The 26,560-nt window shown below is 52.8% G+C and overlaps 2 protein-coding genes and 2 long non-coding RNA genes across 10 annotated transcripts in view; 1 reads left to right on the top strand and 3 right to left on the bottom strand.

Moving 5' to 3' along the window:
• The window catches only part of PANX1 (pannexin 1), a 36,337-nt gene extending 27,122 nt beyond the window's left edge, over window positions 1-9,215 (bottom strand). The window contains exon 1 of one of the 2 annotated variants that reach the window (XM_058289360.2): window positions 8,504-9,215. In XM_058289360.2, coding sequence (XP_058145343.1) covers window positions 8,504-8,684 — 181 coding nt within the window. In that variant the 5' untranslated portion in view covers window positions 8,685-9,215. Of the gene's footprint in view, window positions 1-5,905; window positions 6,334-8,503 lie in introns of those variants that run through there. The other variant, XM_058289361.2, reaches the window with a different exon arrangement.
• Window positions 1,424-5,892, bottom strand: LOC139437743 (uncharacterized). Of its 2 annotated transcripts, XR_011647609.1 has the most exons (3): window positions 2,920-3,755; window positions 1,922-2,199; window positions 1,424-1,744 (listed from the first exon to the last, which is right to left on the bottom strand). It is a non-coding gene; the product is annotated as an uncharacterized lncRNA (long non-coding RNA). The 2 variants fall into 2 exon arrangements; XR_011647608.1 differs by having other exon boundaries at window positions 1,424-2,199; window positions 2,920-5,892.
• Window positions 7,862-10,756, top strand: LOC131276322 (uncharacterized). The gene is made up of 2 exons (XR_011647610.1): window positions 7,862-8,210; window positions 10,634-10,756. It is a non-coding gene; the product is annotated as an uncharacterized lncRNA (long non-coding RNA).
• Window positions 10,757-16,117: 5,361 nt separating this feature from the next.
• Window positions 16,118-26,560, bottom strand: part of HEPHL1 (hephaestin like 1) — an 83,507-nt gene continuing 73,064 nt past the window's right edge. For 4 of the 5 annotated variants that reach the window (XM_071212304.1, XM_058289359.1, XM_071212302.1 and 1 more), the window contains exons 18-20: window positions 18,612-18,774; window positions 18,161-18,229; window positions 16,118-18,079 (exon numbers count right to left, since the gene is read on the bottom strand). In XM_071212304.1, the coding sequence (XP_071068405.1) occupies window positions 17,877-18,079; window positions 18,161-18,229; window positions 18,612-18,774 (435 nt within the window). In that variant the 3' untranslated portion in view covers window positions 16,118-17,876. Of the gene's footprint in view, window positions 18,080-18,160; window positions 18,230-18,611; window positions 18,775-26,560 lie in introns of those variants that run through there. The other variant, XR_011647607.1, reaches the window with a different exon arrangement.

Raw genomic sequence — 26,560 nt, 5'->3', positions numbered from 1 at the left:
CCACGGACAGCGCCCCGGGTGCGCCCAGCCGAGGAGCCTGAGCCCAGGGCGCAGCCTCTCACCCCACAGCACCTCTGCCCCTCCGCCTGCCCCCTCGAGGCCCTGGGCTGCGCCTTGAAAACGCCTCTGATCACGACTCCCAGCTGAAAGCCCCGGAGGCCCCCCAAGGCCCATGACCAGACCCCTGGCCTCGGTCCAAGCTCTCGCACCGCTCACTCCGCCCCCACCTGCCCGTTTCTCCAAGAAACTGCCGGTTCTTCCAAGAGGCTCCCTGGACGCTGCTGGAAAGGGCGGCTGAAGGGCTGCTGCCCCCAGACCCCTCCCCGTTCCTGCTGGTGACGCCCCCTGACATGGCTTGTCCCCGAGGACGCAGCTCGGCGTCGTGGGGCTACCAGTGAGGAGCCCACAGATACCAGGGGCCAGCTCAGGGCACAGGCCAGCACCCGGCCCCCGGGTGCACCTCGGCCCGAAGCCCTCGTTGCACAAGGGGTGAGTGACCCCAGGGCACTGCCCTCTGGGCACACCGACCCGGGGCTGTTCCTCACGTGGCAGGGAGCACCAAGGAGGGGCCTCCACCTCCTAAGAGGCACCACTGTCCTGCTCCATTATTCACTTTACCCCTGCAGTGAAAAAGTGAGCTGAGAACAAAAGACTTGAGCGTTCAGAGAAGGAAACGGCAGAAGGCCTGAGTCCTCTAAGGGCCCGGGCCAAGAAAGGAGCACAGGTCGTAGGTTCCAGCAGCCCAGCTCAGGTGCACTCAGCCAGGGACCGTCCCAGGCACGGGGCCGAGGTCACCTGCCCTGTGCAGAGTGGACAGCACAAGCCAAGGGCACCTGCTCTGTGCGGAGTGGACAGCACGGGGCCAAGGGCACCTGCTCTCTGCAGAGTGGACAGCACGGGGCCGAGGGCACCTGCTCTTAGTGGACAGCATGGGGCGGAGGGCACCTGCTCTGTGCAGAGTGGACAGCACGGGGCGGAGGGCACCTGCTCTGTGCAGAGTGGACAGCACGGGGCCGAGGGCACCTGCTCTGTGCAGAGTGGACAGCACGGGGCCAAGGGCACCTGCTCTGTGCAGAGTGGACAACACGGGGCCGAGGGCACCTGCTCTTAGTGGACAGCACGGGGCCGAGGGCACCTGCTCTGTGTGGAGAGGTGGACAGGCATGAGGCTCTCTGGGCTCGGCTTTGATCCTTTCACGATTCTGCCCGTATTCACCAACATAACTGAATACAGACTAGAGCCAGCCTCTTTCCACGTAGCAGCGTCTGTTCTGCGAATGAAAAACCTGGTGGTCGTAGACTAGGTAAGCGTTCCCAGCCAAGGGGCAGCTCAAAAGAATCTCTCTCTGAAAACCCTTTCACGGATCATCCAATGTGGAGCAGATGTTAACCTTTAAAAGGAAGATTTTAAAGACATTTTCACATTTCTTAGTAAATGAAGTTTACTAGTTGATGGAATTTAAACAGAAAATGGAGAGCTCCAAAGTGAAACAAAGTTTTTTTTCCCTCAAACCTTTCAGCTTTTTAAAACTATTTAGAGTTAAGGTGAATTTTGCTGGGGAGGAGGGATCTCAAGCCAAAGTTGCGCTGAGACCCGGCCGGCTCTCCAGGCCAGCAGGCAGCACGACACCACGTCTGAAAGAGAAGTCAGCAGATCCTCAAGCACCGACACGAACGTATCTCCAAGCCACATTCGAGACGTGAGCAAGGCTGACCACACGGCTTACGAAGACATCTCAATAAAACTGATTTTAAAAAAACACAAATGAGCAAGTTGCAAGATAACATCATAGCATGACAACTTGTTAAAATCCAGTAACGATAAAATGCTAATAAAATGTTTTTCCAGAGGAACATAGCCATCTAAAGGACACGACACACTGATAGTTAACTCTGGAGAAGAGACTGAGCTGGGATGTTACCTTAAAAACACAGGGGGCTTCGGTTTCATCTTTCTGCCTGAACTTTGACACAGACACACAAAATCACACACATGCAGTCACGATGCCAGCGTGCGCGGCTGGCGCGGGTGGCGGGCCTGCCGGGGCTGGACGGGGCTCTCGGGGCAGGCGCGGCATCGGCTGAAGCCTCCTCCCCTTCCTCCGGGACCGCTCCCCGCCTTCCAAGCCGATCTTCAAGCTGCAGTTTTTCTCAAAGCATCTCTAGTTCATTTAGCCTGTCCATAATTTACAACTGCTTCCTGCAATCACCAAAACAAGTTTAATAATAACAGTGATCCAAATGTGAAAAGAAAATAGGCATTCAAAATGCAAAAATATAGGTTTCTTATAACTTCCAAAAAGAAAACTGCCCAGAAGTTGCGATAATCTGAGAGGTCTGGCTCCTGACAAATTCTGCTCCTCTTCCCTAATTCAGTGGCATGTTAAGTATTTAATCGTAGGGAGAGCTTCCGCCCTGGAGACGCGCCCCAGTGCTGGGCAAGCCTGCGGCTCTGCCACTGAGCCCACCTGCCTCACTCGTTCCAGCATTCTGCAATTTTTATTTATTTAAATTACACAGGCATTTCCTTGAGTCTAGAAACAAACTACCTTGTTACTGAAAGCAATACAGAGTGGCACAGAGTCTGTGTAAGAATTAATAGACCGGTGGAACAATATAAATAGCTCTAAAGTAGGCTCATTAAGAATTTACCATATAAGGAAATCATCACAGAGCCGCGAATGAGAATGGCTTTTTCAATAAGCGAGAGTCTTGACTTGTAACAGGGAAAGAACCAAAAAGAGTGAAGAGTTAGATGTTAAAATAAACCACTAAACATAATGAGGAAAAAAACCACAGAGGACCACTTAACTGCTCTGAGGCTAGGCTGTGCCCTCCTAGTCACAAGGGGATTGAAATAAAAGATGAGGAGATGGATAGTCTTAACTACTTAAAATAACTCCTGCCTTTCAAAACTTACCACAAATGCAATCCAAAGGCAAATCACAACTGAAAAAGAAAATATTTGCAATAGAGGGTAGCCACACTGTGTCCACACGGTCAGCCCAGCTCACGCAGGAAGGAAGATCAGACGAGGACAGTTCACAAAACTACGCGAACGGCAACACCTAGGAGAGTGCCCACGCTGTAACTGACCGCGTGCCTTACAACAGCGACGGCCCCGACTCGTCTACACCCCAGACCATAAGTGACCAGAGGCCGTCGGCTGTGGGACTGGGCACTCCCCCAGCAGCTGATGGAGTGGACACAGAATCAAGAGCCTCTACCTCATAATGAGACTTAATTTATTTAAATACTGAGATCTTCATAGAGAAAAAAATTACGTTCAGCCATGTCCCTCACAATGCTGTTTAACAAACACTCTTCAGTTAAGTAAGTTCTGACACGTCTACACCCCACTCCAATGGTGTAGCCAACAAAAAGCAAGTGTACAAAGCTTTAAGAAGGTGGTACAACGCCCCACTTTAGTGTTTGGTTTTTAAGAAGAAGACCACGAGGTATTAGCGATATGTACGTAGAAAGGCTGGAGGGAGAATCCACCAGGACAGAACAGCGGCCCTCTCTGGTGGTGGGATTACTGTTATTTTCTCTTCCGTATTTTCTACAGAAAGCCTATCTTTATAATCGGACAAATACATAAATATTTACAGGGGAAAAAAAGGAGTGCTGACTTGAGAGAAAATAAATACACAAGAGAGACAAAGCCCACCTTTCATCCCCACCCAGGCAGGCTCGCTGTCCCAGGGGCTAGTGGCTGCGCGTCCCAGGGGCTAGTGGCTGCGCGGCCCAGCGCCCACGCGCACCCCCTCAGCACCCACGAGCGCCTCCCCGGCACCCGCGCGCGCCCCCCCCAGCGCGCGCCCCCTCAGCACCCACGCACGCCCCCTCTCCAGAGCAGCTCTGCCAGGGCGCCACATTCCAGACTCCTGCTTCTCCCCTGGGAACCAAAGTCCTGCCGGAGGAGGCGAGTGGGGCTGGACGGGAGCAGCGTGGCCGCGGTCTGCGGGGAAGAGGGGCCTGTGGCTGCTCCCAGCAGGTGCTGCAGTCCAGACTCAGGTTCTGCAAAGACGCTAAGATCTATGTTCAGTTTTTGCCTAATCTGAAATAACAGGCTTTTCCCACTGCGAGAGCCCCATTTTCTCCTCTTCCTTGTTTTGTGGGGCTCAGGGAGAAGTAAATAATTACACACGGGTCCTCTAGATCCCGGCTTCAAAGCTGGGGACGGTGCCTAAGGGAACAAGCGCTGTGCTGTCTGGGTAAGTTCTGGGCTTCTGCTCATCGCCTGCACCGCTGCTATGTCTGCTTAGGACCTGTCAATTCACACTTCGTGCTGTTACTTTGTTCTACTGAGCTCCAGCGACAATACGTGGAGTTTCAAATACTTTTGATGGTGATATTTTTACAACAATAACTTTCAAGACACACTAAATCCCACTCTACATGAATAGATAGCAGTGACTCAGGATCCAAGACCCCCAATCCCCATCCAGCTCATCTACACAACACTCCTAAATGCCTACTATGTGCCCAGCTCTGCGTGGACTAAGGCCCCTGGCCTCAAGGCGCTGACAGTATGACCGGGAGACAATGGTCAGTAATTACACAAACCATTACCTAATTGCAACTTGTGGTGAGCACGAGGAAGGAAGCTCACCGTGCCATGAGAACAGTCAGGAAGTGCAGCCCAAAGCTGCAATTTTACCCCGAAAAAGGCCTTCTGTTTCTTAAACCAGCAGCCCAGCAAACCTGTCTTCCAGGTTCCTATGTGCCACACCATCAGGAGTTAGGGGTGGAGGATGCAGAGGACAGCGTTTTCTCCTCCGTACTTAAAACAGAAACTCAGGAATACAAAACTGTCTTAGAAATGATGTCATCCTTCTCTGGAAATTGAAACTGTCCTCTTCTCCTTGGCGTCCAGGGTCAGGAGGGAGTATTTATGAACATGTGTGTACAAATAAGTTTTATGTGTAGCAGCAGAAATCCTGAAATGCCATAAATGTCCACCGCTGGTGGAACACGTAGGTGAATTATAGTAAGTCTACACTATGCTACAGTAACACCTATCTACTGAGATGGAAGCTCTCCAAAATGCAGTAAGTAGAAAAGGCAAACCACACAACCATCACTGTCCTGACTGTGTGGCTCAATTCACTTAAAGGAAGAAAGACGGAGGGTGTGCGCACGCTACGCTAACACGCAGGAAGGAGGCCACGAGCCGCGCAAAGCGCCACGCGCCTCCCTCTTCCAGAGGTGCAGGAGAGTCCTTCACCGTGAAAACGTCTTCAGGTGTCACCTCACAATGAAAACACGAGCGGTCCAGGGCCCTACAGACCTGCGGGTCTACGGGCGAGCTGAGGACCTGCTGTCCACGAAAGCCTCAGTGTCAGCCCATCCTTTGGACACCCCTGGAAAGAATCAATCAGCGTCACCAACGGGGACAGGCTGAAAGCCTGCGGACACTGCCAAGAAGGCGCCTAAATTTAGACCCCGGGGCAGAAGGCCGGAGCTCGGGGCTGCTGACTCGGTTGCAGGAAAACACCAGGGGCAGTGGGAGCGGTGGTACCGACATCTGACCTTGGCGCAGCAGTGGGGGGCTGCCGGTAAAGAAGCAACAGGGCGAGAGCCGTCAGCCCGGAGTAACCGAGTCCCTCCTGCGCAATCCGCCGCCCCCCTGGGAGGGCGACGCGGGAGGGCGGCAGGCAGCGAAGGCCCCTGGGCAGGCGGGCACCCTCCCTGGGTCCAGCCTGGCAGGACACGGGCTCCTCTCTGCCGGGGTTGGGGCACCAGCAGTTCACAGCACCCCTTGGTGTGGGCCCTAAACCCCAAGCACCGCAGACCCCGTCCAGACCCCAGGGACTTGCACCCCAGTGGCGCGAGGTCTGCCGAAAGTGGCAGGCCACAACGCGGGGGGCTGCAGAGCCAGGGAGAGCCGAGCGCACGCTGACCTCCTACCACCCGGCGACAGGGCGGAACGAGCTGGGGCATCCGGGGTGGCACGCATTAGAACGAGGGGCCCTTCTCGGAAGGGCTGTCTCGGGGTGCATCCACCGGGTGGCGTCCGGGCTGCTGGCAGCGGCACTCCTCCTTCCAGATTTCAGTCCTCCTTGCCACCAAAACTCTGCAACAGGAAGTCGAGGCACCTGCAACGCAACTCTGGCCCGGCCCAGGGCCCCCGAGCCCTGGTTTAGGGAACATGCGTCCATCTTCTCTGCTTCTGGGGAGGGAGGCGCTCCGTCTCCCGTTGGCGGCCACCCCCTTGCCAAGGACGGCGCCGTGCAGCCCGCTGAAAGCCATCTCACAAGAGCATGGACTGAATAAAGCAGCCATCCTGCCTGCAGTAACCGTGCTCCAGCCTTCACGAGCACCTGAGACACCAGCTCTAGGGATGAACAGACGAGTCACCTCACAGGTAAGCAGCCAGGTGGGCAGGTCGCCACACGTGGAAAGCACAGCAGTGAAGAGACACCCCAGGCACGGGGCGGGGGGGGGGGGGGGGTTTGCACTCACAAGGATGAAGCCATGTTTTACGCTTGCAGGCCCCGTCTCACACACCTGCTGGGCCTGAGCCCACTGACCAAGCGTGAACAAAAATGCCCGCTTCCCTTAAACCGCATACTGTTTCTTTGTGGTTCTCCTCCTTTTTTAAAACGTTCTTGGCTGGATGCTAATAGCTGAATTCACACAGAATCCCTCTGTCTGCTCCCCTCCTCTCCAACGCCTTCCTTGGCACTATCCAAAGGTGAGTCCTCACCTCCTCCAGGCTCTCAGGAGACAGGAAGTCCCTGCCAAGCCTCACTGCCTTGTCAGAGCTCGGCGCCCGCCTGGTACTGAGCACACTGCAGGAGGCTGCGGCCTGGTGGCCAGGTCCCCGCATGCCCGCCCTGCGGGAGGTAAGCTCCCCGGGGCAGGGGCAGGGCCACAGCTCAAAGGCCCTCACGGCCCCGAACACGGCCAGAGCTGGGGCCCTCGCTGGCTACACCTGAAACCCCACCGGGACCCCACTCAAGTGCTCGTGGGCAGTGTGGCTGCTGAGATGCCAGGGCGCAGGTGCCTGGAGCGACCGGGGGAACCGGAGGTGGCGCTGGCACGAAGCCCCCACGGCGGCCGCTCCTGCTTCTTCGCCCCCCAGGGCCCGGGACAAGCGGCTCAAGGGGCAGCGGCTGAAGGGAACGTTATCTCCAGGGCCCAGCTCCGTGATGGACTTCCTGTCTGCTGGACGCCTTGCGTGGAAGGAGAAGGAAGCAGATGACTACGCTGCCCAGAGAAGAAAACCCAGGACGAACTTTCCAGTGAATTGGGCAACGTCCTGGCAGCTGAACAGCTCGGCTGGAATCGGCCCTTTTTCAACTAACCCGCCTCTTGCTACTTCCTCCCCCTCCCAGGCCTGCAGGCCCCGCGCCCCTTAAACCTGGCTCCCAGGTGCTGCTCCTTGCTCCTGGGTCTCTCCAAGCCCGCCCCCCCCCCACGAGATCTCAACAGGTGCCCCCCCTCTGGCCCCAGCTCCCTGCTCTCCTCCTTGCCACGCCACCTGTGCCGCCCCCAGGCTATTACTTAGCCCGCTTTGCCCAGTTCACCTTCTGCTCGGCGACTCCACTTCTGAAACGACGACTGGGTGTTGCTCTGCCGAGCCCGACCCAGGCCCCATTCGCCCGGGCTCGGGGAGCCCTAACTGGGGAACGCTAAGTGGCCTGCTCGCTTGCCAAGGCCCTGCCTCCGCCCTTCTCTCCTCCGGGAAAAGGACTTCTCCCAGCCCGCCCAAGAGCCCACCCACCCTCCAAGGCTCCAGGCTTTGCCCCCTGCCAGCCCCCAGTGCGCCCCCAACTCTTCCCGCGGGCTCATGAACGCAGAGAGGCTGGCTGAGCCCGGGTCCCAGAGCCCCTCCTCAGCCTCTCGGCTGCGCCCCAGCCCCTGGCTTTCGAATCTCACAGAGCTGTTATCAGGATCACATAGCCTCCGGGAGGTGACTGCCCACCTCGTGGGCGTGACGAGGCCGTCCCGCCCGCCCTGGCCTCTCTCCAAGGCCTGCCGAGCGCGGCGCTTTGCCGTCACCCACAGGTCGGCCGGGAGGATTCTCGGTAAAAACGAGTCGGTCGTGAAACCGTGAGGAACGCGCTCCACGGCGCCCTGCGCTCCGCATCCCACGCGGTGCCTCGGGGGCTGCTGCGGTACAAGCCTTCCAGGTGATGGCACGGACGCGCGGGCGCAAGGCGCGAAGGCGGCGCTGTCCGCACATCTGGACGCCGGCGCCAGGTGGGGCCAGCACAGCGCCCGGCGACGAGAGGCGCGCGGGGCCAGCCGCGGGGTGCGCAGCAGGGGCGCACGGGGAGGGGCTGGGAACCGTCCACGGGGCCGCCTTCCGTCGAAGGAACGCCCCCCGCGCCCCTGCCCCCCGCACCCGCGCGCCCCGCACCCCTCCCCGCGGGTCCGCGCCGCCCCGCACCCCTGACCCCGCGTCCGCGGGCCCGTGCCGCCCCGCACTCTGCCCACAGCGCCCGCGCGCGCCCTGCACCCCTCCCCGCGGCCGCCGCGCCACCCGCGCTCACCGATCGAGATCTCCTGCGCGAAGGCGAGCGAGATGAGCAGCAGCGGCAGCCCCACGGCGATGCACGTGACCATCTTGTCCACGGCCAGCTCCAGCCGAAGCCCCTTGAACTTGGGCTCCGCGGGCTCCTTCAGCAGGAAGTCCGAGAACACGTACTCCGTGGCCAGGTGGGCGATGGCCATGGCCGCGGCGCGCGCTCCACGCGGCCCCGAGGCGGAGGCGCCGGTCGCCCACGGGGCGCGCGGCTCTCGCTTTCCCTTTGCCGGCCCCCCGCCGCTCGCGCACCCCCTCCCCACCCCGCGCTCGGCGCCCGGGCTGCAGGCGCTGGGGGGCGCGGGGGCCGGGGCAGCGCGGGAAGCGGCGGGACAAAGCGCGGCCCCCGCCGGGCCCTCCGCCCCGCCCGCCGCGCGCTTCCGGGCCCGGGGAGAGACTGAGGACCCGGCGCGGGGAGTGTCCGGAAGCTGCGGTGACGATGCAGGCGGTGGGCGCGGCCGCAGGCGCGCGCTGGTCCCCCGCCCCGACCGCGTCCTCCCCGCTCCCTGCCCCGGGAGCTCGGGGCTCCTTAACGCGCCCCCCGGCCCGAGGAGGGGCCGCGGCCCGTGCCCCCCCAGGCGGGGAAATCAGGTCGAAATGAATCACAAAGCCTCAAAGATCCAGGGATGCGGGAAAGGCCCCGTGGGCACCGACGGAGAGCAGCGGAGGAGGGCGCCGCGTGGGGCGGGGCGTGTGGGGCGGGGCGCGTGGGGCGGGGCAGCGGTGAGCGCTGCGTGGGACGGGGCGGGATAGGGGGAGTGCTGCGTGGGGCGGGGCGTGCGGGGGCGCGGGACAGGACGGCGCCGGGCGGCGGGGAGCGCCGCGGGAGGGGGCGCGGGGCGCCTGGCCGGGTCCCTGGCTCCAGGGCGCCGCCCTCGCCTGGCCTCGCCTTCCCGGCCTCCGCGGTCAGCGCCGCGGCCCGGGGCCAGCAAGGGGGAATGTGCGGTGGGCAGGTGGGCGCCGCGGGCTGCGGGGAGTGAGCCGCTTCCAGGAGGCGGCTTCGAGGACCGGGGAATGCTGCGGGCACCGCGCTTGGAGCGGGTGTTCCGTGCACGGCGGCATCCTGTGCGCCTCGCTCTCAGCTCCCAGGGCCGGCTCCGCCCTGGCTCTTCCCGGCTCTCAGCCACGGCCCACGTGGCCCTCCCCGGGGCGGCCAGGACCGGACGCCCGTCTTCCCCTCACACTCCGCTCGTCTACCCGGGTGGACCGTCCACCTTACAGCGGCCGGAAGCCTGGGCTGCCCTCAGCCTCCCTCGCCGCGTCCTAATAGCGCCCAGGTCCCCTCCCGTTCCCAGATGAGCGCGTGTGGCCGCCGTCCACCTGCCCCGGCAGGCCTGCGGCCTCTCCTGAGCCGTGGGCAAATGCGCCTGCCCGCTGGAGGACACGCGCAGCGGCCCGTGCCCGGGACTGAGGGCAGGCAGTGTCCGGGCCAGAGGACGGGCAAGGCGGCATCGCCCACCCTCTCCCGAGCCCACCAGCCTGGGCTGGCGTCCTTGGCTTGGTCTCCTGCCCCTTGTCCACGGCGACGGCCTCGCGGCTTCCTCGTGGTGAATTTCTTTGCTTATAAAGGACTCCGGTAATTAGATTAAGAGCCCCCACCCCACTGCTGGGCCACACTTTAACTAAGTGACACCTTCAAGAGGTCAGTTTACAGTAGGTTCATGCCCTGGTGATTCAGGCTGGGAACACGTCTAAACGGGGGAGCCTGAGTCGGGCCACCACTCACCCGCAGCTGCCAGGGGCTTTGGAAAGCCCCATTGGCCGACGCCACTGCCCTGCTGAAGTACACCTTATTTATAGGAAACCATCCCTGCGTTCTGTGCCCAGCTGCCCTCCTCCCCTGGTCACTGCCCCCTCAGGTCACTGAGTGGCCAGCCCCCAGGCTGCCCTCCGGGAGCAGGTGCAGCACCCCGTTGCCTGGCTGCTCTCCCTGCCCTCCTGGCCTCCACGCGCTGTCCCCGCCTGAGGACACTGAACTCGGTTAGGTCCTTTGATCTGCCCTCCACTGCTGGGTCTGGTGGAGTGGCTTGACCTTCCTGTGCCTCAGTTTCCAAATCTGTTGAACTGTTCACTTATTTAAGGTTTGTGTCCCCTTTAGGTGGTAAACGCCATGAGGACAGATCCACAACTGTGCACACCACCTATCTCCAGCCGTTGGTACAAATGCCTGGCACTCAGGGGGCATTTTAATAAATGTTTATTAAATACATGTCTGAAGAAATCTGAAAATTGTTCTCCTTGAACACTGTCTAAAAATAAGTGGCCCAGTGTACGTCCATTCACCAGACATTCGAGGCAAACAGTAGAGGCCGAGGATGGGCCAGTTCCTGAGCGTGAGGACAGGGACGCAGCGAGGAAGGGGACACATTCCCTTCCCTCACATACCTCACAGCTAAGTACAGGAAACAAGGTATGTGCGTGATACGCTGTAAGGCAACTTATTTTATTTTTTTGAAGATTTTATTTATTTGTCCTCATTCCCCTCCTCGTTTGCAATTGTTGTGCGCTCTCTGTGTCTGCTCATCTTCTCTTTAGGAGGCACCAGGAACTGAACCCGGGACCTCCCCGTGGGAGAGAGGCGCCCCATTGCCTGAACCACCTTAGCCCCCTGCTGTGTTGTGTCTCTCGTCGTCTTCCTCTTTGTGTCTCTTCTGTTGCATCATCTTGTGTCAGCCCATCACACCAGGCGCCATGTCAGCTCGCCTTCTCCAGGAGGTATCAGGAACCGAACTCAGGATCTCCCGTGTGGCAGGCAGAAGCCCAGTCGCTGGAGCCACATCCGCTTCCCTGTGACACAATTTAGAAAGGGTCCACAGTGATTACGAAAGGCGGGGTGTACGTCGGTGGTGCGGGCAGAGCAGGCCGGCAGAGCGGGAACGTGGACGGCACTCGCCGTCTCCCCCTGCGCCGTCTGCCCTGACAGCGCCTTCCGCCCCTCAGCACCTTCCTCTGCTCTGGGTGCGGCTCGCGTTGCCGGGACCTCGCCCGCTCTCTCCTTAGACGTCAGGTCCCCCAGGAGCCCGCCTGTGTCTCAGTCTTGAATCGCCCTGCTCGAGTTCCTTCAGGCGCAGGCGACCCACGTTTGTTGAATTGAAAATGGAGACGAGAATAAGAGCTTGCTGGGAAATGGGAAGTGGAGACATTTACGGTGTGTGGGGAGGAAAAGGGAGAGTCAGGGGGCGGTCAGTTCGGGAGAAGACAGCGGGGGGGCTGGGGAGGGGAGGTGTTGGAGGGGAGCTGTGAGAAGAGCGGGGCTTTTAGAAGACCCCCTTCCAGGCACGCGGCAGGACCTGGAGTGCAGAGCGTGGAGGCGGAGAGGCCAGGTGAGCGGGAACCGAGGCCAGGTGAGGGCCAGGTGAGCGGGAACCGAGGCCAGGTGAGGGCCAGGTGAGCGGGAACCGAGGCCAGGTGAGGGCCAGGTGAGTGGGAACCGAGGCCAGGTGAGGGCCAGGTGAGCGGGAACCGAGGCCAGGTGAGGGCCAGGTGAGCGGGAACCGAGGCCAGGTGAGGGCCAGGTGAGCGGGAACCGAGGCCAGGTGAGGGCCAGGTGAGCGGGAAGCGGGGCCAGGTGAGGGCCAGGTGAGCGGGAAGCGGGGCCAGGTGAGGGCCAGGTGAGCGGGAAGCGGGGCCAGGTGAGGGCCAGGTGAGCAGGAAGCGGGGCCAGGTGAGGGCCAGGTGAGCGGGAACCGAGGCCTAGGCCGCAGTGGCGCTGAGGATGGCGATGCATGGCACAGAAGGGAGCACTGGCTGAGGGAGCCGTTTCCTTCTTTTCCCAACGTTAGGCCAAACTATCTGACCTGTCCCAAGGGTTTTTTGGGAGGAAACCCAGAAAGCAAGGTGGTCCCGTTGTGCCTCTCCTCCTGGATGTGTCACGTACTTGCTCTGTGACCGAGGACGTGTCACTGGAAACCTGCGAGCCCCGATTCCCTCGTTTGCCCAGCAGGTCTGACACCACCCACCTCGCTGTGTTCTGAGGATCATGTGTCACGAGACGTGTTCGGTGCCTGTGTCCTAGTGTGTGGAAAGCTGCGGGAGCAGCATACAGAGGAGGGCCGGCGTTTACCAGAGGGTTTACTAGGAAAAGCTCACCGTCCCGAGGCCCTGAAAGGGTCCGAGCCCAGGCGTCATGGGGCGCTGCTGCCTGCTGGGTGGCCGGGACGGGGTGTCCCTCGGCTCCCCTGCTCTGGCACCGTCTCTTTCAGCTTCTGGCTAACGTGGCTCTTCTCAGCCTCTGTTCCTTGGACGCCAGCTTCTGGGTCCTTCTCTGCCTGCAGCTTTTTCCTGTATCTGTGGCTTTTTATTCCTCCATTGATGAAGGACTTCAGGGGAGGATTAAGAGCCCATCGTGCCCACTGGCCTAATCAGAGGGCCTCGACTGGGCTAATCTCATGAAAGGTTCACCGTAGGTTCCATTTAAGAACCTAAGTTTCTGGGGTCCACAAAAGACTCAAACCAGCACAGCACTCAGCGTTCGATAGCTGTCATCACCAGCCTCAGGAGTTTAAGGCGTCCGCTGAGGGCATGTCAATACTGCTTTCGTTTTCTAAACAGACTGAGTGTTTAGAGTAGTTCCAGATTTGCAGCGAAGCTGAGCCAGTGGTTGGGAGAGTTCCTGTGTAACCTCACCTCACCTCCGCACCTGGTGTCCTCTTTTGGTAACATCTTACATAGTATGGTGCATTTGTTACAATTAACGAACCAATATCAATACATTATTCTTAACTGAAGTCCTTAAGTTTATTCAGATTTCCTTAGTTTTTACCTTATATGCTTTTTCTTCTCCAAGATTCCGTCCGAGCTACCACATTACATGTAGTTGTCTTGTCTCCGTAGCAGCTCTTGGCTGTGACATGTTCTCACAGTTTCCCTATTTTTGATGGCATTGCCTTCTTATAATTCTAAGGTGCATTTAGGTATTAGATAGCACACCTCCCGAGTCCACCCTGCCCCTTTCTCACCCAGTGTCATCTGTCAGGAGGCCAACGCCATTCCCCAGAACTCCTTTTGCTTGTCTGAGATCTTTGACATTTGAAAATGAGAGATTTTGCAACCAAACAATAGTCACTGTCTTCTTACCTCAAGACTTCGCAGGGGAGCAGCTGTGGCTCAAGCCTGCTTTTCCACAGGAGGTCCGGGATTTGGTTCCCAGCGCCTCCTAAAAACAAACAAAACACAAGCAAACATGGAAAATAAAACCGGCTCGAGGAGCTGATGTGGCCCGGGGTTGAGCACCAGCTCCCACACACGCAGTTCTGGGTTCAGTCCCCAACCCTGGCACCCGCACCTGAAAAAAAAAAAAGGCATCAGGTGGCTTCGGAAGCCCAGCTGGTCCTCTGGTTCTGTTTACATTTTCACGCCTTCATTTAAGCCATTTTCACTGAGCAGCTTTATGCGTCTGCTCCCGTCCTGTGCTGGGGAAGCAGCGGTGAGCACAGCAGCCGGGGCGCCTTGCTTTCAGAGGCCTCGCGTCCACTAATCAAGCAACAGACAGAAGTGGCGAGGTCTTGTCCTAATGCTACAAAAGAAACCAGCGGAGGTAGGAAATAAAGAGGGAGGCGGGGCAGTCTGAGGAGCTCGCTTCTGGATTTGGAAGGGTGGGTGGCTCACTGTTGGTGGGGCGTGGGGCAGGGGCTGCTGGAGAGGAGAGCAGGCCGGCCTAGAGCAGTGTGTGCAAAGGCCCTGAGGCAAGAAGGGGGGGGGGCTGAGAAGAGCTGGGGCTGCAAGAGGCCTGACCTGACGGTGAGCGGGGTGGGCCCGGGTCGGCCCAGGCTGGACCTGAGGAGGATGTAGGGACTTGGGGCTCTATCAGGGGGAAGTGGGCAGACATTAAAGGGCACTGGCCAGGCAACGTGAGCAGACCTGCGTTTTTAGGGGAGAAGCGGCCGCCGCCGTGTGGGCAGGGCTGGAAGGCGCAGGGCCCTGAGAGCCTGGCCCTGACAGCAGGCCTGAGTCTGGAGCTCGGGTCAGGGCGGGGGAAACCGTGGGATCGACCCGCACAAACGTGGTTTCCAAACCGGGCGGGGGCTGGGCCCGGGGGAGGGGGTGTTTGTTTGCTGGTGTTGCTGGAACAAATTAGCACAAACTTGGAGGCTCAAAACAGCACATGTTTATTCTCTTACACTCCCCAGATGTCCAAAACCGACTTCACCGGACCAAAATCCACCTCCAGCTCCCGGAGCTCGTGAGCCGTGTCTGTCTTCCAAGCCGGCCGTGAGCGCCTGGCTCCGCCTTCGCTGCCTTCTGAGGCTCCCCGGCTCTCGAGGACGCGAGGGGTGGCGTTAGTAGCTCAGGCTGCTCCCCCGCCTCCAGATCCCAGCACGACGCCCCTGCAAAGCCCCCTGTGCCATCTAGTGACATTCACAGGTCCACGAGATGAGCTCGTGGCCGGTTCCAGCCGACCACAGAGCGTAAGCAGAGCCCAGAATCAGCCGAGCCCCGAGGCAGGCCGAGGTCAGAGGCCGACAGAAGGGACTGGGAGGAGGAAGCAGCAAGGCTGGCAGGTGGGCACGTTGCAGAGGCCGAGAGACCAGAGAGGCTGGGGAAGGAGAGGGCGCTGGAGCGTTGCCGAGAGCTTGCGGAAGGTCAGAGTGGAGGAGCCACTGGACGCAGCCCCGTGCTTGTGACCTCTCCAGCGGCAGGTTGGGACCGGGGCAGGGCATCGGGACTGGGAGCCCTGGAATGGGGAGAGGTACGGGCAGCAAGTGTGGCCACTTCGCTAAGTCCTGCTTAGCAAAGCGGAACCCGAGCCAGAGGGGCCATGGAGTCGAGGAAGATGGCTTTGGGTTGCTATCTGGTTTTGGGGGGCACCAAATAACATTATTTACAAATGACCGACCCTGATGGACGCCGATACAACTGACAGTGCAGGCTCTGGGGGGCGAGCAGGGCGCAGGGAGCCCCCGACGGCTCTGACCACCGCCACTGCGCCCCAGCTGTGCCTCAAGGCGCTGCTGCACCTGCCGCTCCTTGAGCCGTGGGCTGCGCCGTCGCCCATCTGCTCCTGGGCTTTTCTGCTGCTCAGGGGAGCCTCAGCGCAGCCACGGAGCGGGGACCGTTGTGGTCGGTGGCATCTGTGCGGGTCTAGGGGTGTGAGCGTGAATCAGCAGGGTAAAGCCACACTGCGAAGGCGAGCGGCCCATTTTCAGTGTGGCCGCGGCTGCTGCTTTCAGAGTGACGCAGGAGGGAAACCGACGGCCGAGGGAATGAGTCCCCAACCGCGCAGAAAGGGACGGGCTTGAAGGCCAAGCGGAGAGCCCGCCCCTGCCAGAAGCTTCTGCAGGGATGCTTGTCCTTTTGTGACACGAGGAAAGGATGCTTGTCAATGAAGGAAGGTTTGATTTACCCAAAAGAGTGATGCTGAGAAAAAAGGAGTACGGGATGTTGGAGGAAACAACACATGAGGTGTCATATTCTCTGCAGAGATGCGCTATTACTGTGTTTCATTTCCTCTAGCGAGTGTAACAGGGGTACTTGCTAAATACCTGAAAAGAGAATTCTCCTTTTGCCAGCCATGCCCACCCCCCACATTCCAGGTTTAGTGATGGTAATCTTGAGTGAAAGAAACATGCAAATAGCCATCTGATAAGATGGGAAATTTTATTAAATAGAGAAATGGTGCAATCAAACTACTTTGGGGTTTTGTTTTCATTAAAAAATAAACTAAGTGAAAGGAAAAAGAACTTAAAACTAAACAATTTGTTTTCTTACTAAAGGAGGGTTATAAATAAGGAATTTGTCATTATTATTATGTAATTGAACGGCCTACACAAGCGTGAGAACTAAAGCGCACTACAGGAGCCACTGCTCATGGTGGCAGGCTGGCCGCCCGAGTTCTTTGGGCGCCTTGTTGGATGTGGCATCAAGCAAACCACGGGCAGAGCTAACAGCACTGGCACGCTGCGCTAAGTGACACCAAAGCCGCTACCAAGTACCCTCTTCCCGTCACCAAAATGAAGATGAGAATGTGTGAAAGCCCCTTCACCAGGGGGCCTCCTGGGTCCTGCTTGTCCACCTGGACATTCAAACGACCCAGTGCTGATGCAGATGTGCGACCGTCATCTGCGCGGCACAGCTAAGGGCCACTGCTCACCCTAGCAGTAAACAATGTTGCTTTTATCACTCTTACACCTAAGGGTCAGGCATGCAGAACAAGTGTATGGAGTTCCTGGTAATGAGTTAATAATTTATTTTTGCATTCGAGTCTTGAAAACTTTAGGATTTATCCTCAAAGCTGATTTGTTTGAAAAATTGTTGCCCAGTAATTTCTTTTTCTAGATACCCCTCTTCTCTGCCTTTTTTTTTTTTTTTAGGAGGTACCAAGGATTGAACCGAGGACCTCGTACCGGGGAAGCAGACGCTAACCACTGAGCCACATCTGCTCCCCTCCTTCCCTTTTTTCTCCTCCAGTAAAGGGCCGTGTTTCAAGAGGCATGAAATCTAGGATTTTGTGAGATCCTTTTCACTAACCTGAAGCCAGCTGCATTGACAAATTCCTCCTGGTGTTTCTCATATGGCTATTTCTATTTCATAGAAGGTGGAAATATAGAAGGACCCCTTAACTCATTGAGAGAAATCAGGCTCAAGATTCAAGCCTGCAGCTTCCCTCCCCCTTCCGAAGCTTCCACTAAAGTTTCAGGGAAGTCCCTGATTCACAGTGAGAGGATCAGCCTGCTATTTCACAGATTCCAGTACCAAAGTTTACATAGAAAGCCTCTGCTGGATTTTTGAGAATGCAAACATTGCCAGAGAAACATATGGTAAAAACATAAAACATGAAGTGAGTTGTAAACATTCAAGAATCACTAAAGGTTTCCAAAGTAACAGCAATTTCTTAAAAATGCTTAGTTTTACCTTTTATAACAAACAGTGCCCAGGCTATTTATATAGAGAAGGGGAAAGGGCAGGAGAGCTGGGCAAGGCTCTCAAGTATTCACCGGTCACACTGTCAGCATTTCCATGAGCTCCTCGGAAAGTTACTTGCCCTGGAGCAACCAAGGGAAGCACCTGACTCGATGGCGCTGAAAAACCAGGGCTACTCCAGTTGGAGGCCCGAGGTGCTGCAACTCTTTCTACAGTTGTCCTTGTAGAAACTTAGCCAGCTAAAGAAGCCCTTACGAATGATGGAGATGGGAAACAGAGACAGCGCGTTCACAGCGAGTTCATTCAGAGAACAGACACGAAAGCCTCCTTGCCTGTGTTTCCTGCCCGAGGATTATTCACAGCCCTTTAAAAGTATAAATAAAAGCTGTCGCCTTGGACTCTTCGAGGCCCGAAGCCCGCGCCAGCCCTCCTCGGCGAGCACGCGTGTTGCCCGCGGGCGCGTCCTGCTTGGGGACGGGTGGTCACAGCGCGTCGGTGGGGAGCGCGCAGGACTGCACCTCCCGGTAGGCCATCTGCCTCCTCGCGGAGTAGAGCCGGCGCGAGAGGGCGGCAGTGGCGGCCAGCAGGAGCAGCCCGAGGCTGAAGAGGATGACCAGCGCCGCCTTGGCGCCCCCGGGGCCCAGACGCCGGCCGAGGAAGTAGAGCTGCCCGGTGCCAGGTGCCCCTGCGGGAAGAGACGAGGTGTCAGGGGTGCCTCCCCCAAGAAAAGACACCAGCGTCACGTCAGGACTGGTGGGGGCATTACCGTCGGGGGGTCCCGTGGGCCGGGGCGTGTCTTCAGAGGGTGGCCTGGTGGAGTAAGGCATCCGGTTGTCTGGGCAAAGAAGAGAAGCGGGAGGTTGTATCAGCAAGCGTGCCCCGGCGCTGTGAGAGGCATCCCGCCCCGGGGGTCTTTACCCCGCCAGCGTCTGCGTCCCTCGTACCGGCACTCGTGCTCTCCAGCCTCCCCTCCCGGCTCCTGCTCGCCCGCTGAGGTCCAGCCCAGGCACACGGCCTCTGGGAGACCCTGGCTCCCTCCCCCGACCCCTGCCTGCTGCCCCGAGGGCCACGCCACTCTCTGAAGGCCACGTGTTTACATGGCCGCCTCTCCCGCTGGCTGAGCTCCCTGGGGCCCCTCCGGGGCTCCCCGCGCTGCTGCTCTCAGGGTCTCCGGGAACGCGGCGCTATCACCCGGCGGCGTGGACCCAGCAACGCACCCATGTTGCGGAGGATGGTGAAGGTCGTCTCCATGCCGGCGTGGATGTGGTCCGTCACGTGGCAGTGCAGCAGCCACGTCCCCGGGTGGTCTGCAAACAGCTCTATGGTTTGGAAGGTCCCAGGGAAAAGGTCATACACATCTTCCCGGTAAGCGACGTCTCTCTGTGGAAAACAAAAAACACAGCCTGGGGCTTTCTCTGCAAGTCACAGCAAGAAGAAAATGGAGAGCAAAATAAACCCACAGTAAGCAGAAGGAAGGAAATAATAAGGCTGAGAGCAGCAATCCAAGACCTTGAGAAAAGCAGCACAGTGGAGGCGGAGCACCGACACCGAGGGCTGGTGCTCTGAGCACACGGGTACGTTCCCGGGCGCGTGGCAGCCTCCAGGCTGGCGCCTGTGAGCACGCCTCCCGGAATGAGCAGCTTTCCTGGACCCCTCCTACGCTGCACCGGGTAGGCTGTGGGGCCACTAGTGTACAGCAGAAGGGATGGCATGTTGTTTCCAAAAAAGGTGATGAAAGACCCCGGCTCCTGTCCCCGATGAAAGCAGCCCCCGTCTCCCAGGCTGGACGCGCACAGCAAGGAGCTGAATCCTGCACCCGCAGCCCCGTGCGGGAGCCCAGAGCTCTTCCAGCCCATCACGCCGCCACGACTGCTGCCCCCAGACCCTGACCCAGGGCAGCTATGCAACAAATGGTTTTTACTTTAAAATACAATATTTTGGGAGTAATTTGTCATGCAGCAATAAGTAACTAAAACAAACCTCTAGACAGACTGATTGTAGCAGTTTGATATGGTTATGAATTCTAAAAATAGATATTGTATTATGTTTGTAATCTGGCCGTGATTAAGTTATGATTAGGGCTTTGATTGGGCCACACCATTAGGGCTTTGAGTCCCCACCACTAGGTGGGTAGGGACTCACAGATAAAAGGCAAAGGACAGAGTTGAGGGTTTTTGATGTTAGAGTTTGATGCTGAAGCCTTAAACTGGAGCTCCAGGAAGTCAGCACACAGAGGAAAGAGAAGCCAGCCCCAGGAAGAGAGGACCCTGAGCCCAGAGAGAAGCAAGACCCTGGAAGGGAAAAACCCCAGAAGCCTGAGCCCTCGCAGACGTCGGCAGCCATCCTGCTCCAACTCGTGACAATAGACTGTGGTGAGGGAAGTAACTTATGCTTTATGGCCTGGTATCTGAAAGCTCCTACCCCAAATAAACACCCTTTAGAAAAACCAACCAATTTCTGGTATTTTGCATCAGCACCTCTTTGGCTGACTAATACACTGACCAAGAGAAAAAGAAAAAGCCACAAACTAAAAATATGAGGAATGAAAGGTGGGGACATTACTAAGACTTACAGATATTGAAAGGGAAAGTGAAGGAATACTGTAGGCAACTCTTTGTCCGTAAATTCTACAGCTTAGATGGCATGGACAAATCCTTAAAAGATCCGCCAAGGATCACTCAAGAAGAAACACATAACCGGGATAGCCCTATACCTATTAAATAAATTGCAATTGTATTTAAGACCCTTCCAACAATTATACTTTAGATCCAGGTGGCTTCATTGGTGAATTCTACCAAACATTTAAGGAAGAAATCATACCAATTCTGCTCAAACTCTTCCAAAAAACAAAGGTGGAGAGAATGTTTCCAATGCATTTATGAGGCCAGCATGAGCTGATAAAACCAAATAAAGATACTGCAAGCAAAGAAAACTACAGACCAATATTTCTCATGGACATAGATGCAAAAAAGAAAACTCAACAAAATACTAAATTCAAATTAAATTCAACAATATATAGAAAGGATAATGCATCCTGACTAAATAAGGTTTACCCAGGGATGAAAAGCCGGTTCAGCATTTGAAAATCAATTAGTGTAACGCACCAAAAGGCTAAATAAAATAAAATCAATAGACTAACACAGAAAAATCATAGGATCATCTCAATGGATACAAAAGAAAAAAAACATCTGATAGAATTCAACATCTGTTCATGATCAAAATCCCCAATAAACTAAGACTAGAAGGGCACTTCCTCAGCCTGGTAATAAGATTTATAAAAAAGTCATTGAATTTAAATGTTGAATGACTGAATGCCTTCCCTTTAAGGTTTTGAATAAGTCAAAGATATCCACTTTCACTACTCATGTTCAACATTATATGGGCAGTCCTAGCTAGTGCAATAAAGGAAGAAAAGATAGTAAATTTGTACAGGTTGAGAAGAAAGAAACAAAACCATCTATATTCACAGACAGCATGATTGTCTATATAGAATATCCCCCCAAAATCTACAAAAAAAGCTACGTAAACTAAAGCAAGTTTACCAGAGTTGAAGGATACAAGGTTAATGCACAAAAATCCATTATATTTCTATGTACTGACAATGAACAACTAGAAATTCAAATAAAAACAATGTCCTTTGCACTATAACCAAAATATCACCATGATATACTTAGGTATAAATGTAACAAATTATATGCAATCTCTGAAAGCTGAAAACTACAAAATAGTGATGAAAGAAATCAAAGACCAAAATAACTGGAGTGATATACTATGTTCATGATTTGGAAAAATCAGTACTGTTAAGATATCAACTATACCCAAACCAATGTATGGAATCAATGCAATTCCAATCAAAATTTTAGCAGGAATTTTTAATAGAAATCAACAGCTGTTTCTAAAATTTACATAAGGATGCAGAATAGCTTACATAATCACTACCTGATTTGAAGACTTTTACACTAACATAATCAAGAGGGTGTGGTATTAAAAGTGGATGTGGCTCAAATGATAGAGCTTCTGCCTACCATATGGGAGGACCTGGGTTCAATCCCTGGGGCCTCCTGATGAAAAGAAAGAGGAGAAAGCGTGCCTGCATGGCGAGCCAGTGCCCGAGCAGCAAACTGAGTGCCTGTGTGGCAAGAGTGCCCATGCGGTGAGCCAGTAGCCACACAAGTGAGTCACACAGCAAGATGATGACACAACAAAAGAGAGATGAAGGGGAGAGTCAAGGCAAAGCACAGCAGAAATGAGGAACTGAGGTGGTGCAGCTGACAGGGAACCTCTCTCCACATCAGAGGTCCCCAGGTTCAAATCCTGGTGAATCCTAGTGAAGAAAAAATGAGAAGAGAAGATCAAAAAGAGAGATAGATACAGAAGATGGCACAGCAAATAGATACAGACAGCAAAAACAGCAGGGTGGGGGAAGAGGAGGGGGAAAGTGAAATAAATAAATAAATCTTAGAGAGAGAAAGAGCAGCAACTAACTCTAAATTCTAAAAAAAAAAGAGAGAGAGAGAGAGTGGTATTCAAGAAAGGACAGACATGTAGATCAGTGAGAGTCCAGACATAGAACCACACACACGGTCAATTGATTTTGACAAAGTGCAATGGCAATTAAGTGGGAGAAAGTATAGTCTTTTCAATGAAGGTGAGGGAACAATTGGACATCCAGATGCTAAAAATGAACCTCAATCTGTGCCTTGAACTACATATGAAAATTAACTGAAAATGGATCAGAGATCTAGATATAAAATCTAAAATGATATTTCTAGAAAAAACATAGAAAGTCTTTGTGACCTTTACTTAGCACAAAGATTTTTATGACACCAAAAGCATGATCCATAAAAGAAAAAATGATAAATTGGACTTCATCAAAATTAAGAACTTCTCTCTTGGAAAGATATTGTTAAGAGAATGAAAATATAAGGCAAAGACAGGGTGAAAATATTTGCAGATCACATAACTGATAAAGGATTTGTATTCAGAATAAATTTTTAAAAACCATACTAGGAAACAGGAAGAGATGGCCCAGAAAAGGAACAAACAAATATTCAGAAGAGACACAGGATTTAAGACAATCAATGATAATCATTCAACTCTATTAAATCAATTCAAAGAATTGAAAGAAAATATGATTTAAAAGACAAAGGATATTAAGAAGACACTGGGTGAGCATAAAGAACAATTTACAAGCCTGTAAAGAAAAATAGCAGACCTTTTGGGAATGAAAGATAAGATGGATGAGATTAAAAATATATTAGAGTCACAGAAGAGATTTGATTTGCTTGAAGACAGAATTAGTGATTTTGAAGACAGAATATCCAAACTGGAAAAAATAGGAGAAGAGAATGGAAAAAATGAAACAGGGTCTCAGGGAATTGAATGACAACATGAAACTCAAAATCATATGCATTATCAGTGTCCAAAAAGGAGATAAGCATGTAAAAGGGGCAGAAAGAATATTTGAGAAAATAATGACCAAAAACTTCCCAACCCTTATGAAAGACAAGAATACCAATATCCAAGAAGAACAGTGTACCCCAAACAGAATAATCTGAATAGACCTACCCTGAGACATCATATGGGAAACAAAGGCATGTTGTTTCCATGGAAGCAAGTTACTTCCTTGACCACCGAATCATGCTGTCTCCATAGCTATACGTGCAGGTCATAAATCTAGCAAGGAGATGTGTACATGCAGGTGGAATGAGGACTAGGTAGAATGGGATAACCTGGGCTACAAGATTTATGGGTATGCTTTCTCAACAATAGAAGATTGAAATTTTGTACTTGGCATTATAATCGTAGATTTTGATCCACTGTGTTACACAGGTTGAGGTAATAGGAATAGTTAGCTAGGCTAGTTGCTGGTTCTCACGATTGCTTGGGGTATATAAAGAAGCCCCTGAGATTAATAAACTTGTCTGATGAGCTTGAAGCTTCAATGCTCTCAGATCCCCTGATCCCAATGTCTCTTTGTCTTTCATTCCTGATACCCTTCGGGTCCATGACTCCAACAACATCATATTCAGAATGACAAATATCAGAGATAAGGAAAGGATTCTGAAAGCAGCAAGAGAAAAGCAAAGAATCACATGCAAGGGAATCTCAATAAGATTAAGTGCCGACCTCTCTCCAGAAACCATGGAGGATAGAAGAAAGTGATATGATGTATTTAAGGTACTGAAAGAGAAAAACTGCCAGCCAAGAGCTCTGAGTCCTCAAAAATGGTCCTGTCCTTCAGAAATGAGGGTTAGTTCAAAGTCTTCACAGACAAACAAAAACTGATAGAGTATGTTACCAAAAAAGCAAAATTACAAGGAATACTAAGGGGAGTGCCACGGCCTGAAAGGAAAAAAGAAGGTTGAGAGACTTAAAGAACAGTGTAGAAATGGAGATTATTACTAAGGGTAAATAAAGGGTAAAAAGACAGACAACAGTAAAATGTGACAACAGAAAACCAAAGGACCAAATGGACGACGTAAGTAACCCCTTTACTTACTTAATAGCATGGAGTAACACTGAGCGTTAATGGCTTGAACTCCCCAATCAAAAGACATACACTGACAGGATGGATAAAAAAATATAAGCCATCTATATGCTGTCTACAAGAGACTCAACTCAGATGTAAGGACACAAAACAGTTAAAACTGAGAGGTTGGAAAGAGATAGTCCATGCGAATAGTAATAAAAAAAGAGCTGGATTAGCAATACTAATATCGGACAGAAGAGATTTTAAGCCTGAAATTGTTATAAGGGATGAAGAAGGTCATTATATATCAATAAAAGGGGCAAGTTGCCAAGAAGAAATAACCATACTAAATATTTATGCTCCTAACTTGAGTGCCCCAAGATACATGAGACTGCCCCAAGATACACTGGCAAAGCTGAAGGGAGAAATGTATGTCTCTACAATAATAGTTAGAGACTTCAATACATCACTCTCCATGTTAGATAAAACATCCGGACAGAGTATAAACAGAGAGCTTGACTATTATGATAAATAAATGAATTAGACCTAACAAATCTAATAGAGCTTTGCAAACCAAAATTACAGAATATACGTTCTTTTCAAGTGCTCCTGGATCCTCCTCCAGGATAGACCATATATTTGTTGGGACATAAGACAAGACTCAATAAATTTTAAAAGATTGAAATTATATAAAACACTTTCTCTAATCATAACGAAATGAAGCTGGAAATGAATGATGGATGGAAAAAAGGGAAAATTCATAAAAATATGGACATTAAACAGCACGCTCAATCAGTGGGTCAAAGAAGAAATTGCAATAAAATTCAGTGAATATCTTGAGATGAATGAAAATGAATATACAACATATCAAAACTTATGGGATACAGAAGAGCAGATGTGACTTAGGCAGTTGGGCACCTGCCTCCCACATGGGAGATCCCAGGTTCAGTTCCCAGTGCCTCCTAAAGCAGACAGACAATAAGCAGACATTGAGAAAAAACAACAAGCAGACTTTGAGCAGAAACAACAAGCAGAGAGCAAGACATTGAGCACACATTGAGCAAAAACAAACAAAACGATCAAGGAGAAGATGTAGATCAAGCAGTTGGTGCCCACCTCCCACATGGGACATCCCAGGTTCAGTTCTGATGCCTCCTAAAGAGTAAACAGACAGACAATGGGCAAACAACGAGCAAAAACAATGAGCAAAGAGATGAGAGAGCCATCCTGGCGGGGGAAATTTTAAAAAAAACAAACAACTTATGGGATAAAGCAAAGGTGGTGCTGAGAGTGAAATTTATAGCCTTCAATGCTTATATTAAAAAAAAAAAAGAGCTAAAATGGAAGCTCTAACTGCACAACTGGAAGAACTAGACAAAGAAGAGCAAACTAATCCCAAACCAAGAGCTCAAGCTGAAGCTCTAACTGCACACCTGGAGGAACTAGAGAAAAAACAGCAAACAAATCCCAAACTGAGCAGAAGGAAATTAATAGTAAAGATCAGAGCAGAAATAAATAAAATCAAGAACAAAAAAAACAATAGAATCAACAAAACCAAAAATTGGTTCTTTGAGATCAACAAAATCAACAAACCCTTAGCTAGACTGACAAAGAAAATGCAGAGAATATGCAAATTTTAAAAATGAGAAATGAGGGGGACATTACCACTGACCCCACAGAAATAAGAGCTCATAAGAGGATACTATGAAAACTGTAGGCCAAAAAGCTAGACAATGTAGATGAGATGGACAAATTCCTAGATACACACAATCTACACAGACCCTAGAAAAAAAATAAGACCTGGAAAAACCAATCATAAGTAAAGAGATTTAAACAGTCATCAAAAACCTCCAAAGATGGAGGAATCTCACACATATAAACTTATGTGAAAGAAGTCAGACAAAATTGTATACAAACTGTATGATTTCACTTCCACATGATTAAAAATATACAAACTAAAAAAAAAAAACCTCCAAAGAGGAAAAGCCTATGACCAGATGGCTTCACAATTGAATTCTACCAATCATTCAAAAATGGCCAAATTTAGCAAAAGACATAAATATGCACATCTATGAAGCTCAGAGAACACCAAACCATCATATATTGATCACGTTATCATACATGAAGGTGGAGGAGAGAGTTCTGAAAGCTGCAAGAGAAAAGCAAAGTGTTACATACAAGGGAGTCCCAGTAATACTGAGGGCTGATTTCTCATCAGAAACCACAGAGGCAAAAAAGCTGTGGGATAAAACACCTAAAGTCTTGAAAGAAACAACTCCCAGGCAAGAATTATAGAACTGGTGAGACTTTCTTTCAAAAATGAGGGCAAGATTAAGACTTTCTCAGATAAACAAAAACTGAGGGAGTTTGTCGCCACCGCCGTGCCCTACAGTGATGCTAAACGGAGTTCTTCAGCCTGAAGGGAAGGGACGCCAGCCACTGGGTCAAACCACGTAAATAAATAAAGGCTGGTGGTAAGGGCAGCCATTTGGGCAGTTATAAATGCCGGCACTATTGTGGTTTATTGTTTGGTATGTAACTCCACTTCTTACTTTCTACAGCTACTAAAATGCAAACACAGAGAAATTATAAGTCTATATTTTTGGATAGTTAATGTAAATAAAATGGGCATAAAACTTTGACACTTCACCAGAGAAGATGTACAGATGGCAGGGAGTAAATAAGCACATGAAA

Source organism: Dasypus novemcinctus, chromosome 27 (assembly GCF_030445035.2).
Source record: "Dasypus novemcinctus isolate mDasNov1 chromosome 27, mDasNov1.1.hap2, whole genome shotgun sequence".
NCBI lineage: Eukaryota > Metazoa > Chordata > Mammalia > Cingulata > Dasypodidae > Dasypus > Dasypus novemcinctus.
The sequence above is the reverse complement of the archived record's forward strand: the minus strand, read 5'-3'. Positions and strand labels throughout refer to the sequence as shown.